Source organism: Carassius carassius, chromosome 2 (assembly GCF_963082965.1).
Source record: "Carassius carassius chromosome 2, fCarCar2.1, whole genome shotgun sequence".
NCBI lineage: Eukaryota > Metazoa > Chordata > Actinopteri > Cypriniformes > Cyprinidae > Carassius > Carassius carassius.
Genome location: NC_081756.1, coordinates 24,687,463 through 24,703,863, shown reverse-complemented (window position 1 = coordinate 24,703,863; position 16,401 = coordinate 24,687,463). Strand labels below are relative to the sequence as shown.

Below are 16,401 nucleotides of genomic sequence, written 5' to 3'. Positions count from 1 at the left end.
TCCACTGCTATGCCCTCCAAAGAAATGCACAGAAGGAGACAAACAGCATCAACATTCTGTGAAGTTTATGAAGCGCATTCAGAGAGGAGAACAGCTGCTCTAGAGTCACTAGTGCGGCCTGACTTGGAACGCAGAAGAAGGCTTAAAGAGAGGCGGAGAAGGATGTTTGAAAAAAAATCTCTTACCTGCCTTGGAGAAATCATTGAACAACTAAAAAAAATCAGTAAATCCCAGGAAATGATAATCGATCTATTAAAAAATAAAGTTTAACCATATAATCCATTCCCATGTGTATCATCATTTTATTGCTTATCACATCATTATTATAGAGAACACAAACATTCCTCCCTAGAGAGGGGACAGTGGTTGACTAGCAGAATATATGTCAATCATTTGATAGTAAGTGCTTAAAATAATCCTGTACAATCCCATCCACCACCTCACAAAACAGTTAAATCAAAAACCTTCTTAAGATAAGTTTAATGGAGGGAATTGTTGAAGGTAGAACAAGTAAATGTGATGTTCACAGGCGGCCACAGATTGCATCTCTATAATGTGAAGCATTATTGTGAATGTGGGCTTCTGGTGGGTATGGCTCATCCTCCATAACATCTGCCTGCTGATCCTCGTCAATTTGCTCATTGGATTTCAGGCAGATGTTATGAAGAATGCAACAGGCTGTGACTGCAGAAGAAATGTTCTTTACTTTTTTCATGTGAAGACATCTGAGTCTCCTGAATTTTGATTTTAAAATTCCAAATGCATGCTCAATAACTACACGAGCAGAATTCAGTTTCCTATTGAAGCATCTCTGCCTGAAAGTCAAGTGGCCATTGTCTCTGTATGGCTTCATAAGCTGAAGCGAGAGAGGGTATGCAGAATCTCCAATTATATGCATGCCCTCAGGAACCAGGGAATGTGGATCTTCCTCAAGAAGTCGGCCTACCTCTGACAACCGAAATGCCCTTGAATCATGCCAACTACCAGGGTGACCCACACTGACATGACAGAACCGCCGCTGACTGTCACAGAATCCTGTAAGAATTACAGAATAGAACTGTTTCCTATTGATATAGGCCACAGGATTCTCACAGTGCGGTTTTACTATTGGAATGTGGCATCCATCAACTGCACAGACAGTGTTAGGAAACCCAGCTGTTTCAAATTCTAACTGTGATATGTGCAGGGCTTGTCCTCTGGGCCAGGAGATGTAATGTGACAAATGTGTTATTACAAGAGAACAGAAATCATGCAGGTGTGTTGAAACTGTAGATTTGGTTATGTTAAATCTGTCTGCCACTCCTCTATAGGACTCTTGGTTGGAAAGAGTCCATAGAGAGGCAAGTATACTGTTTGTCAGCGGCACCTTAGTCTGCTGTTTATTCATGTAAAAAGGACCAAGTGTATTAATTAAATCCTGCATTAGGAAGAGAAAAAAAATAGTTATCATATAATAAAACCATGGACACATGAATTTGCATGGGGGGAGCATATGCCTAACATGATGTTTTGTTTGCCTACATACCTCCACATGACCTCTAGAAAGTCTGAAATGACTTTGAAACTCAGAAGGACTGTACAAATGGACCACATTCTCAACAAAGTGAGGAATTTTAGGGACATTCCTAGGAGAGAGAAAACATTTATTTTACGTTTTAATTAAATCCTTTAAACCTTTATTTTATTTAGTGCTGAATTATCTGCAGTCTGGACTGTTTATTTTCATTAGATCTATTCAACTTGCAACATACCAAGACCAGATAGATTTATATCCCTACTATTTACTGAAAAAGCCATTTTAAGTAATGAGCACTTCACCTTAAGTGATTCTCCTCATCATAACCATCTTCGTGCAAAAGCAGTGGTATTTCAATTGCATCCACTTCGTCTGCGATAAAGAACGCGAACGCGATCTCTTCCATTGCTGACGTTTGCAGTCCACAACACAGCGAGATTCAGGAAGTGTCCGGCTTGCCTGCACTTTTTTAACTCCTCCCCTTACTGCAGCCGCCTACTCTCGCTTACAATTCAGGCGAGGCAAGGCGCATCTCAAACAAGCCTATTAACTTCACAACAGACGCGAATTCGCGTCATGGGGGGGCTTCTGCCAGCTGAGTTCACGCAGCATTTTCAACCGCCATTTTTATTCGGATAATTTTCAAAATATTACTGTTATTGTGTCATGAAATGTAGTTTTAAAAGTATTTCAAGCGAGAATGTAGTTGTTTTAAACTCAAATATGTGGTTTATTTATAATGACAGCGTCTATTTAAAAAATGTGTTTCGCCGATCTCGGAGATGAGCTCCATGCGATCAGCGGGAGCTCAGAGCTCAAGTATCCGCCGAGAGCAGCCTCATCTCGGCTAGACCCTCTGACATTTGCCGCTGGCTCTGATGTCTCTTTAGTGGTTCAAGTTAAAATATAATTCGTTTGGGGTAAAACGAAACGTTTCTTATCTTTGGCCTTATATTAATGTGTTTTATATATATACAGAGGTGGAAAGTAACGAATTACATTTACTCGCGTTACTGTAATTGAGTAGCTTTTTTGTGTACTAATACTTTTTAAAGTAATTTTTTACATCTGTAATTTTACTTTTACTTAAGTATATTTTGTCTGAAGTATTGTACTTCGCTACATTTTGAAACACATTAATTACTGAGTAAAAAAAAAAAAAAAAAAAACAATCGCTCCATGGAAACTACGTCAGTAAATAATGGGCAGGAGAGCAAACTGGCGCTAAAATCACAAGAAAGATGCAGACGGACAAAACAGGCGTTAGTTGTGCAGACACCGCTGAAAACGAAACCCCGTCATATTCTGCAGTTGAACTCGAAGGAAATCAAGTGAACCCATGGCCATATGTATGCTCTATTATGCAGTGTAAGCTGTACTTGCCTAGGAAGACCAAACTAGCAGCTTCTAAAATCTCGACAAGACATCAACCCTTCGCAAGAATGTAGAGGTAAGCTAAATAATTGCATCGTTGCATTGGTGGTTAAAATGAAGCTTTGACATGTTAGCAAGAGGTTTTGCACAAATTAGCTAAAAAGACCGTGGTGAGGAGTGTGCTATTTTTGTTTTAATGATGTGCGCGCGCATTCAGTCTCCTAAAATGCATTTCGAATGATCACAAAATTGAAGATATAGGGGCAGAAAATTCACATATTTATATAATTTCATATATTAAATCAAAATCACACAAAGAATGCCATCGTTTCCTCCAAAAATCATCATGAATATATACATACATATATATAACAGTTCAGTAAACAAGTTAATTAAGAGACTTGCGTTTTAGACACCATATTGCCTTTTTTAGCTCTATTTCTACAACAGAAAATAATTCCAAACACAGCCACCAAAGCACAGTTTTGCGTCTCTGAGCAACGTGACAGTGTTTCGTTCCTGAATGAATCAACCGTTTAAATGATTCGGTTCAATCGCAATGACTCACTTATTAACAGTGACTTGCTGACACATACTGGCCATTTTAATTTCACATTTAAAGTATCTTTTGATTTTTTTAAATAATTAATTTCTTATCATTTCAAATGAGTATTCAACATTTTATGTCTTGTATATCAAAACATTATTCATGCATTTGTAACTGCAGGTTAAATGCATTCTTGTCCTGCACTAAACAGTGTAATACATCTAAATGCCACTTCCAATGAATCTTCTGCATTTCCTCTGCATTAAAAGATGAGTTTGTTGATACTGATTTGCCTGGTAACAGCCCAAATGTTTTATTACTCTAAATAACTGATTCCTTTAATTAAAAACAACTACAATAGTTTGAGATTAATAGACCTATCCCAGGGGTGTCAAACTCAGTTCCTGGAGGGCCGTAGCCCTGCAGAGTTTAGTTCTAACCCTGCTCCAGCACACATATCATGTCGTTTTCAAATAAACCTAAATGATTAGATTAGCTGGATCAGGTGTGTTTAATTAGGGTTATATCTAAACTGTGCAGGACTGTGGCCCTCAAGGAACTGAGTTTGACACCCTTGGCCTGTCCCATTTTGACTCCCTCCCACTGTTAAAATGTAACTAAGTAATTTTTACTCTGAGTAAAGTTTAAATGAGCTACTTTTTACTTTTACTTGAGTAGATTTTTAGACTGGTACTTTTACCTGTACTTAAGTAAAATTTCATTAATGTAATGGTACTTTTACTTGAGTAGAATATTTTTGTACTCTTTCCACCTCTGTATATATATATATAGGTCCTTTATTTTATTACTGTCTCTATAGAAAATGAACTTTTGTAATATAGCTCTGGTTGACTGCTCACTGACAACATCGGTCGTTCCTCTTGTTGAATGAGTGGAGAAGGGTATTTCTGCACAACCGGAGGCTGCAGGAACATACTATTGAATGAGTGACTCCTAGCAGGCTCCCGATTGGTTAACGCGGTGCGAATTGACGCCAAAGTTCAAATTTTTCAACTCGGGCGGCAGACGCGAATTCGCGTCAAACGCTTAAATGCACAAAAGCACCATTCGCGCCTAACGCGCGTATCGCGCGAAACTCGATCAATTCGCGCGTCAATTTGCGTCATTCGCGCGAACTAGACGCGCGAATGAGGCGAATTCGCGTCTTCCGCGCCGCGCTAAACGCCCCATTCGCACCGCGAGACCTCCAGACGCGCGTAAACGCGCCTTTGCATTGACTTAACATTGAAATCATTCGCGCCAGACGCTCTATTCGCGTTTGGTGTGAACACAGCATTACACTGCTGATTTTACTATAGTAGGCGAGAAATCCCTGGCTATATAAGCAGGCTTTCGCCACTGGGGATGGCAAAACCACTAATTTTGTTTTAGATACATTACTGATAATTTTAAAGGCAAGTATCCTTGATATTGATATTAATATGATATCGATACAATTGTGTACAGGGTTTTTCTTTAATTTTCCCTGACTGCAGTCATCAAATGTAACATCAGTGAGGCAAAGCTGATGTCTATTTGGGAAAATGTGCTTTGATGCGTTTGTTTGACGACTTGTGGTTAAAGTGCTACTCAACAGTCAAAATCTGCAAATGCACTTTGCAGACACGGCAGTAAAAAACACACGCTGTTTGGCCATCTACTTTAGTTTTTGAAAAGGGATTTCTGTTAAATAAAATATCTCCTTTTGAATTGGACTTTGAGCTTTGTAACTTTGCAGATCTTCTTTATGCTCAAACAGCAACATTACAGACTAACAAAAGTTGAAAAAGTGCCAATAGCATAATAGGACACCTTGAATTTATTTTATTCAACCGATAATCGGTTGACACCTACATTCAACTGCCAAAGGTAGATGCTGGTGGCTCTTAAACGTGCTGACACGTACCCGAGAGGCTCGTGATGGCCTACATGCAGACAACCTTAATTGCCTGCGGGAGCGGCTTTTTCATATAAGCAGACACTGCTGCGGCAGTGAGGAAAGACAGAAAAGGCTCCTGCAGGAGCAAACACTGCTGCGGCAGTGGGGAAAGACAGAAAAGGCTCCTGCAGGAGCAAACACTGCTGCAACCGTGAGGAAAGACAGAAAAGGCTCCTGCAGGTGGGATAAGACAGAAAAGGCTCCTGCAACTTCAGACACTGCTGCGGCAGTGAGGTAAGACAGAAAAGGCTCCTGCAGGAGCAGACACTGCTGCGACCGTGAGGAAAGACAGAAAAGGCTCCTGCAGGAGCAGACACTGCTGCGGCAGTGGGGAAAGACAGAAAAGGCTCCTGCGGGAGCAGACACTGCTGCGGCAGTGGGGAAAGACAGAAAAGGTTTAAATTGTGTGTGTGTTACCCTGGTTAATACGTGCTGAAAGTGGCGCTTGGTTTTGCGTTTGCCTATCGCGGGACTGCCTGGTTTCGATCTGCTAAATAGTGAGGCGTGGCCAGCTGACTTCAATCACAGGTAATCAGGCTAATACAAAAGCGCTAAGTTTCACCGCGGCAGCGGTCGCGGCAGCCCTCGTGTGAGCCCTCCTCGTGTGAAGACGGACGAGTGTAAAGACGATCGACTCTACCTGCGCGACTCCACCGAGCAAGGACACTGACAGGGCACTTGAGTATTGCTTTTCTCCTCTTTCGTTACTTTTTGTATACCTTTTTCTCAAATATCTTACACTTGTAGTCACTATGTGCTTTCAGATCTCTACTATCACTACTAACACTCGGAGAGCACGCTATGGACGTCGCAGGAAGGCCTGTCTGACAAACCTACGGCCTGTCCCTCTGACCTCTCCTACTACGCTCTCTATTCCAGTTGGTCTCTGGAACTGCCAGTCTGCAGTTAACAAAGCAGACTTCATTTCTTCTTTTGCTACTCATTCCGGTCTCAACCTCATGGCACTGACAGAGACTTGGATCAAACCTGAAGATACTGCCACCCCTGCAGCCCTCTCCACTAATTTAACTTGTACCAGTCTTGTACCAGTCCCACACTCCTCGTACCAGTGGGAGGGGTGGAGGGACAGGTCTCCTTATATCAAAAGAATGGAAATTTGATCTTCAGCCATCACCTACAGGTACTGGTTCATTTGAATCACATGCCATTACTGTAACCCACCCTGTTAAAATCCAGTTTGTGGTCATTTATCGTCCCCCAGGTCAATTGGGAAACTTCTTGGAGGACTTGGATGTGCTGCTATCAAACTTTCCTGAAGATGGTACCCCTCTGGTACTGCTTGGTGACTTCAACATCCACCTAGATAAACCCCAGGCTGCTGACTTCAAAACTCTGCTCGCCTCATTTGATCTCAAGCTAGTGTCTACTACAGCGACTCACAAATCAGGCAACCAACTGGACCTCATCTACACGCGCTGTTGCTCTGTGGACAACTCTTCAGTTGCTCCACTGCACACCTCAGACCACTTCCTCATTACTGCTAACCTAGCACTTACTCCTGAAGTGCCTCACAATCCAACGCAGGTCACCTTTCGACGGAACCTACGCTCACTCTCTCCATCTCGCCTATCTTCTGTGGTTTCATCCTCGCTTCCTGCACTCTCTCAGTTCTCTGCTCTGGACACGAACAGCGCTACGGACACTCTTTGCTCCACTTTAACATCTTGCTTGGACAACTTTTGCCCACTGTTGTCTAGACCAGCACGCACTGCCCCATCTGCCCCCTGGCTGTCTGAGGTTCTCCGTGAACATCGCTCTAAACTCAGGGCTGCAGAGAGGAAATGGCAGAAATCAAGAAACTCTACAGACCTCAGTGTGTATCAGTCTCTCCTCTCTTCCTTCTCTGCAAATGTCTTCATGGCTAAAACATCCTACTACCACAAAATTAACAGCTGTTGTGACGCTCGGACACTCTTCAAGACTTTCTCTTCTCTTCTTAATCCACAGCCACCACCTCCTCCATCGACTCTTACAGAGGACGACTTTGCAGTTTTCTTCACAAATAAGACGAGATCCATCAGCGGCCAATTCTCCACACCGCAGACTGAGGACAACTTCACAATGACCGATGCACACTCTTTCTCCTCCTTCTCCCCAATCTCAGAGATGGACGTCTCCGAACTTCTCCTGTCCAATCATCCTACTACTTGTCCACTTGATCCAATCCCTATGGAAGCAAAATAATGACTTATGTCTTTGAAACAAAAAAAGCATGCTGAATAGCACTAACTGAAAAATAATGCATTGAATTAACAGTTCTTGCATTTTAATGCCTTGAATTTCCAGGGCTTGCATTGTTAGGTCCTGAAATTTTATATAGTTGTTCATTTAAGCTGTGAATATTTCAATTAAAAATATTTCACACACCTTTTCATAATTAAAAAATCAATAATTCATATTCACGTTCCAGAATTCACTTCCAAAATATTAAATCGGTTAAAAATACGATGTATAATATTCAACAGGCAAATTTCGGTCCGTTTTATTTCACTTTCCAAATTCGCTTCCACAAATTCAGTGGTTAAAATTCGGCAGATAATTCGCCCTTCCACATCCGGGAGCTGCAGGAATAGCAGTAGAGCACAGAGGCATGATCTCTATCTACTGTCAGTCGCTCACCAGCAGGTGGTGCAAGCGGCTGTTAAATAAGGCCAAAGCAACAGGTGGATTAAGTAATACAGTTACAAAAACTGATCTGCAGAAATTAAGCAAGCGCTAGGTAGAAGTTTTGATTATCGGGGCATGTGGAAAAGCTGATTGTGCGTATGTTTATTTCAACCTCTTTTCTGTTACCAAGTAAGCAGCTATGATCAGCAGTTCCTTCATCTTGGCTGAGCTTTCAACGTTGTTACGGGAAAGGATGAAGCTGAATGTTTGGTTCTTGTCACATGACATGCGTTGCGCTTGAGATGTTTTTAACTCGATGCTGTTCGGACGCGCCTGGAAAAAACGGGCGCGTCGCACCGCGTGCGCATCGCGACCTCGTCGCTTCCATTATGAGCGCGCATACCGCGCGCCTACATTGGAAATAACAACCTTGAGCATGCAAAAGACGCGATATGTGAACGCCCCCTAAGAACTGCGGTCTTCTACAGTACTTCAAATATGCCGTGGAGAGTCACAGAAAGTGACCAAATTCAAGAACATTGTTGCAGCATCTCTCATGCAACGAATAAACACCGCTAACTTGGAGAATACAGTGAAAACTCCTCTTCTCGCGTCTGCCCTAGACCCTCGGCACAAACATCTCAGGTTTCTCGATGAAAACATAAGAGAATTAAGAAAAAAAACTTTATTTGAACATTATCAGAACATTTTCCTTGATGCAAGTGGTGCGGATGCAGCCGCTGTCACCAACGATGAAGAGGATGCAATAACTCGTAGGAAAAGGCTGAGCCAGTACTTCAGCGATGATTACAGAGAGTCCAGCCGAGACGAGTGGGAACAGTTCTTGCTGGAGCCATGTATTCCATGTATTCCACCAGATGAGGATCCCATTCAGTGGTGAAACGAAAACACGAAGCGCTTCACAAAACGTATTCGCTTAGCACAGCGTTATTGTGAGTCCCGACAACGTCTGTGCCGTCAGAGCACGTTTTCTCCGCGGCTGGCCTTATTGTTAACAGACTAAGGAGCCGACTTTCCCCCAATCATGTTTACATGCCCGTATTTCTTAACAAGAACATTTGAAACAATAGAAAAAAAGATTTGCTGACAGTTTAAAAGTTAAGTGTTCAATAGCCTAATTGCTGCAGGCTGCTTTACGTTTTTTCTTTGTTCACTTATTATTATTTTTTTGCTTTTAATCGGTACTTTTATTTGTTTGCACGCATTGTTAAAGGTTTTCAGCTACAAAACACGATGTGTAATGTTCAAGCTTATTGTGTGTAAGCTTGTTCAAAATGACGAAAACAAATGTTGCTGAAAAATGTCTGACTCATTAAACTTAATTTAAATAAACGAATATTCGAATATTCTTTTTTTTGTGAGCTCAAATAGTCTAATGTGATATTTGTGGAAAACGCCCATCCCTAGTAAGTCAGTCTTGTATCTAGCAATGTACTACAACTGTTGGAAAAAAGGAAAACCCTTTCCAGGGATCTTTAATATGTAAATGATTGTATACTGTAAATATATGAAGGGAGGTATTGGCAAAATCTCACCTGTAGAAAATCACTATGAGAAATACAAGATTAAGAATTTGACTGTGTTATTTAGAATTTTAATTAAAACACATTGGACCTTTTAACCCAGTCAGTGGAATTGTCAGACGGTCCCTTGGGTGCGGTAGCACGTCAATAATTTCTTCAGTTTACATTTTCAGAATATACCTAGATTGTTTTTAACTCATTTTTTTATGTTAATATAAATTGGTTGCATATTGTTAAAACTAATCATGGTATTGATATCCTTGTGTGACTGTCGACTTTATAGACCAGTGGTAATGGAAATCAATTATAAAGAAAATGCAGCGCATTGGATTCTTTTTGATCCCATTTGCTTGCCTGTATATAGTTTGCATAATCATCAATAAAATCTATTCTGAGATCTGAGGTCTTATATCAAAGTATTAATTGATTGAGAAGCGTTACTTGTCATTGGGGAATCCTGGAGTGTGACGTGAGGGGATCCCCAGTATTACAGCACAGCGACGCACAAGCCATGACACAAAGTTAGGCAAACTAAACAACCGAAAGCAATATATGTCTTCCTTAGATGTAATGTTAGTTCTGTAATTCAGCGTTGGGTAAAACACCATAATAATCTCCTTTGAATGCTGCTTACTTGGTAACAGAAAAGAGGTTGAAATAAACATACGCACAATCAGCTTTTCCACATGCCCCGATAATCAAAACTTCTACCTAGTGCTTGCTTAATTTCTGCAGATCAGTTTTTGTAACTGTATTACTTAATCCACCTGTTGCTTTGGCCTTATTTAACAGCCGCTTGCACCACCTGCTGGTGAGCGACTGACAGTAGATAGAGATCATGCCTCTGTGCTCTACTGCTATTCCTGCAGCTCCCGGATGTGGAAGGGCGAATTATCTGCCGAATTTTAACCACTGAATTTGTGGAAGCGAATTTGGAAAGTGAAATAAAACGGACCGAAATTTGCCTGTTGAATATTATACATCGTATTTTTAACCGATTTAATATTTTGGAAGTGAATTCTGGAACGTGAATATGAATTATTGATTTTTTTAATTATGAAAAGGTGTGTGAAATATTTTTAATTGAAATATTCACAGCTTAAATGAACAACTTTATAAAATTTCAGGACCTAACAATGCAAGCCCTGGAAATTCAAGGCATTAAAATGCAAGAACTGTTAATTCAATGCATTATTTTTCAGTTAGTGCTATTCAGCATGCTTTTTTGTTTCAAAGACATAAGTCATTATTTTGCTTCCATAAATCCCCACTCACCTCCTTCAAGAGATCTCTTCTTCAGTCATACCCTCGCTTACTCACGTTATCAACTCCTCTCTTCACTCTGGAACATTTCCCTCAGCATTCAAGCAGGCTCGGGTAAGCCCACTGCTCAAGAAACCATCTCTAAATCCAGCGCTTCTTGAAAACTACAGACCGGTATCCCTTCTTCCATTCATTGCAAAGACACTTGAGCGAGCTGTGTTCAACCAGTTTTCTATGTTCCTTGTACAGAACAACCTCCTGGACAGCAACCAATCTGGCTTCAAAAGTGGCCACTCAACTGAGACTGCTCTGCTCTCGGTTACTGAAGCCCTGCGACAAGCAAGAGCAGCTTCAAAATCCTCGGTACTCATCTTACTGGACCTTTCTGCTGCTTTTGACACTGTTAATCACCAGATTCTCCTGTCCACCCTCAGAAAGATGGGCATCTCTGGAACAGCACTCCTGTGGGTTAAGTCCTACCTCTCTGACAGATCCTTCAGTGTGTCTTGGAGGGGTGATGTTTCAAAGTCACACCACCTTGCTACTGGGGTTCCTCAAGGCTCAGTACTTGGACCACTTCTCTTCTCAATCTACATGACATCATTAGGATCTGTCATTCAGAAGCATGGCTTTTCTTATCACTGCTACACTGATGACACCCAACTCTACCTCTCATTCCAACCAGATGACCCGACGGTAGCTGCTCGCATTTCAGCCTGTCTGAGTGACATCTCAAGCTGGATGAATGACCATCACCTTCAGTTTAACCTTACGAAGACAGAACTCCTGGTGATTCCAGCTAACCCATTGCTTCATCACAACTTCTCTATACAGCTGGGCTCATCAACCATTACTCCTTCGAGGACAGCTAGAAACCTAGGAGTTGTGATGGATCATCAGTTAAGCTTCACAGACCACATTGCTACAACTACCCGGTCCTGCAGGTTTGCCTTATACAACATTAGGAAGATTAGACCCTTCCTGTGAGAGCAAGCAACCCAACTTCTTGTCCAAGCTCTTGTTCTCTCCAGACTGGACTATTGTAATGCTCTCCTGGCGGGCCTTCCTGCATGTACTGTCAAGCCTCTGCAATTGATCCAGAATGCAGCAGCGAGGGTTGTCTTCAATGAGCCAAAAAAAGCTCACGTTACTCCGCTCCTCATCAGGTTACACTGGCTACCAGTAGCTGCTCGCATCAAATTCAAGGTACTGATGCTAGCCTACAAGACGACCACTGGCACGGCACCAACTTACCTAAACTCATTGGTTAAATCTTATGTGCCCTCCAGAAGTTTGCGCTCTGCAAGTGATCGACGCCTTGTGGTACCATCCCAAAGAAGTTCAAAATCACTCTCAAGGACCTTTTCCTGGACTGTGCCCAGCTGGTGGAATGACCTCCCAATCTCAATTCGTACAGCGGAGTCTTTACTCATTTTCAAGAAACAGCTTAAGACTCATCTTTTTCGCCTGCACTTTTCCTTTTCTTGTCTTTTAATTAAAGAAAAAAAAAAAAAAAAAAAAAACTACCTATGCGTTCTATACTAGACTAACTGAGACTTGTCATGGCACTTGTATACTGTTGTTGTTCTCTTGTTGACCTGACTGCTTCTATTGTTCTCATTTGTAAGTCACTTTGGATAAAAGCGTCTGCTAAATGATTAAATGTAAATGTAAGTCAGGGCTCTGGTTGGGCCTTTTTAAGAACAGTCACAGAGTTGTTGTGAAGCCACTCCTTCATTATTTTAGCTGTGTGCTTAGTGTTATTGCCTCGTTGGAAGGTGAACCTCCGGCCCAGTCTGAGGTGTTGAGCACTCTGGAGAAGGTTTTCATCCAGGATATCCCTGTACTTGGCCGCATTCATCTTTCCCTCGATTGCAACCAGTCGTCCTGTCTCTGCAGCTGAAAAACACCCCCACAGCATGATGCTGCCACCACCATGCTTCACTGTTGGGACTGTATAGGACAGGTGATGAGCAGTGCCTGGTTTTCTCCACACATATCACTTAGAATTAATATATGAGGATCACAGCAAAGGGTCTGAATACATAGGACCATGTGATATTTCAGTTTTGCTTTTTTAATAAATGTGCAAAAATGTCAACAATTCTGTGTTTTTCTGTCAATATGGGGTGCTGTGTGTACATTAATGAGGAAAAATTTTACTTAAATGACTATAGCAAATGGCTGCAATATAACAGAGTGAAAAATTTAAGGAGATCTGAATACTTTCCGTACCCACTGTGTATATATATATATATATATATATATATATATATATATATATATATATATATATATATATATATACATATATACATATAAAACATATTTGACATTGTGAGTCTATTTAAATTACAGACGTGTTCAACAAATAATGTTTGGTTAAGCGCATAACTTTTTAAATGTCAGAGTAAAGAAACGTTTCAGGTTTTTTTTTTTTTTCAAGCCGTTGCTGCAAGGTGGAACATTTAAAGTATTTTGTGTTTTCCGTTTAACATTATTGGTGATCTTGGTTTTACTAATTAGACTCAAATCTATTTTAAAAACAGCGAGCAGCATATGGCCTCCAACAGGAAAAGCAGCAGAGTGTGGTACAGGGTCATTGGCATAAGAGTCAGACCACAAATTCAGCTGTTCTGCTGACAGCCCTGATGTTTTAACATCTAGCGACACTTTGTAGGCAGAGAAACTAGTGCTATTAAAAGACACCACCACCAACAAAGTCTGCAATTCTATGCTGATGCTATTCTATTCTATTCAATTCTATTGTGAACTTTTTTTTAAATTACCAATATGAAGTTAAGAATGCTTATACCGTAGGCTTGTCTCTAGGTCCCCCTTATTTAGTTTAATTGGTTTGTTTGATTTGAGGCCCTTTCATGTTTTAATAATCAAGTGGTCATGGTTTTTACTTTTTTGGAACTTTAAAACACATCAACAGACAAGATTCTCTTAGTACCATGAATATAATTTACAACCTAACCTGTAGATGAGCATAAATACAACTTATTAGTAATAGTACTTTGAGTAATCTTGCTTTGACAGGTAATTTGTGAAAAAAGTTCAATGCTGAGAGTCTATCCAGCAATTTCACTTAGGGAGCAATTCAAGGACAGCTAGCTCTAAAAAAAAATAATAATAAAAAAACCTATAGGAGATTCATGCAAACTGGCGGTCTTTGACACCTCGTGATCTTGACAGGTTGTATATGGAAAGAACATATATATATATATATATATATATATATATATATATATATATATATATATATATATATATATATATATATATATATATATATATATATATTGGCTGTATCTGTTTGAACTTCATACTGGTATTGCCAGTTTAGACCAACTGAGTAATATAATTTTTGATGAAAATATTTCAGGCAAAAAAAAAAGAGCAACGATACAGTTATTTTGGAATCCTAAATACTGGAACTTCATACCAAACAGTTTCTCCTTGTTCATCAGCACTGCTATATTTTTAGTTTTTTTTCTTTTCATTTTCTATTCCTTAGTCACACAACACTTATTGTCTGTGCTGTGTTGTATCTGCTGTACTGAATACTATCCTCACTAATTTAAAAGACCTTGTTCAATTATGTGTTCTTGAGTGCAAAATAAGAAAATTAATATTCTAGGAACACAGAAAAGGTAAATAATTAGTGACCCTTGAATTGATAACATGAACATACTGTACATATTTGTAATACAATAAATGACGTGTTTTTTCCTTTCTCCATATTTAATATAAAAATTCAGTTCATATATTGCCTTAAAAGAAGCTGATGTTAATTTGTTTCTGTCACAATTTATTACTTTTTTTTTTCAAAACCAGAAATGCTTTTGATTTATCTGATCTTGTCTTGATAAGCTCTGCCGTTGTTGCTGATGTACAGTATAACAGAGAAACGATTTTACAACAAAATTCATCATCGTTTTGTATTCCGTTTTATTAGAATTAAGAAAATATATAACTGCTGTTATACAGAATCAAACAAAAGCACATTTCTTTCTTCAGCCTAAATTAAAAAAATACTATCATACATTCTCCCTGTAATCCTAAGAACAGGGTGATTGTTGTCTGTTTACATGTTATTTTGCAGTAAAATTAACACTAGTTAAAGGTAAAACAATTATTATTTTAGCACTTAATGCATCAGAACATGCAGTTACTTGACATGATGCTTTACATGATAATAATGAAAAGAATATCAGAGCATTACAGAAAGAGAATTACTGAGCTAATACTTCACTTAAGAAACAGAAAAGTGTTCCTTTGAGCATACTGATCATCACCACAGCAGCATCACTAAAGATCACGCTCATCGACTGCTTTCATGGCACTCCTCACCCAGCTCAGCTGAGGATCCACGCAGATACGATAACCCTTCTTTGTGACAAAACTGGTAGTAAGAAAAGATCAGTTACTCCACACAGAAATCTTACAAACACAGTATAATAGATTTTCACTGTTAGAATTGTTATGAATATGATAAATTAAAACTCACATGACTCCGGGTTTGGTGCATTCCACTCTTGTCTCTATGTAGGAATCAATTTTAGCAATGGGGAGTTTTCTCCCATAATGATTAAAACAGCATTCAGATGGTAAATTGGCATCTGTGTTGAAAAATATAATTTATGTAATAAATCGGTTTATTAATATTTTAACATAAAACACCTAAATGTAAACAGATAAATTGCTGTTAAGAAAAAGCGTTAGATTTCTAACTCACCCTTGGAAATAAGTTTTACCACACTGATAAAGTGTTTTATATATATATATATATATATATATATATATATATATACATACATACATACACACACACATTTTTATTCACAGAACTGAACAAATAAATGAGTTTTAGGGTGACTTACTGTTGCCCCTTACACCAGACTGGAGGAATGCAACCGCCAGAAGACCAATAAAAAGACAAAGATAATACTGACGCATAGCTGCAGATTCTTCTTCTTCTTGAGATAAAGCTGTTATCAACTGGATAATGTCCTACAAGCTTTACCCTATAGCTTTTAAAGGTAGAAGGGGAGGGGGCAAGTGTGGTTTGGGTATGGGGGAAGGTTATAGGTAAGAAAATATTCCACAGTGATCACAACTGAAAAAAAGTTCTCATAAGTCTTACAGGAAACAGCTTTGTGGTTATTTTATGTAGCAAAACTGCACCTCGTGTATGACTCACCATCTTAGTCTAGAGTGCCATTATTCTCAGTGTGAACACTAATGAAGTGAAGAGTCAATGGACCACGAATATATACAACTTTATTTCTATATCATCTGTATATTGACAACAAAAGCAAAGGCAGCATTTTTTGGACAGAAGGACAAACACATAAGAATACAGACAGGTCAAAGCGTGTTGTGTGAGCTGCATCAGTGCTTGCTCAAATAACTTCTGAAAGCTTCAGTAAGTGTGGGATTGCATGCATACAGTCTGCACACATTTGAATGCTCATACAGTGTCGATATAGATGAACAAAACGCTAACATTAAATAGTTTGGACTGGCCAGTTATTCATAACATTGAACACCCTGCTGCTTTCATCTTACAGACTAATTCTGT

At 39.6% G+C, this 16,401-nt stretch overlaps 1 protein-coding gene across 1 annotated transcript; it reads right to left on the bottom strand.

The window, feature by feature from the left end:
* Window positions 1–15,107: 15,107 nt before the first annotated feature.
* ccl36.1 (chemokine (C-C motif) ligand 36, duplicate 1) lies at window positions 15,108–15,849 on the bottom strand. Its single transcript, XM_059513290.1, has 3 exons — window positions 15,701–15,849; window positions 15,328–15,439; window positions 15,108–15,222 (listed from the first exon to the last, which is right to left on the bottom strand). The coding sequence occupies exons 1-3, from the start codon at window positions 15,774–15,776 to the stop codon at window positions 15,129–15,131; spliced, it is 282 nt and encodes a 93-aa protein (XP_059369273.1). The 5' UTR covers window positions 15,777–15,849; the 3' UTR covers window positions 15,108–15,128.
* Between the last annotated feature and the right edge of the window lie 552 nt (window positions 15,850–16,401).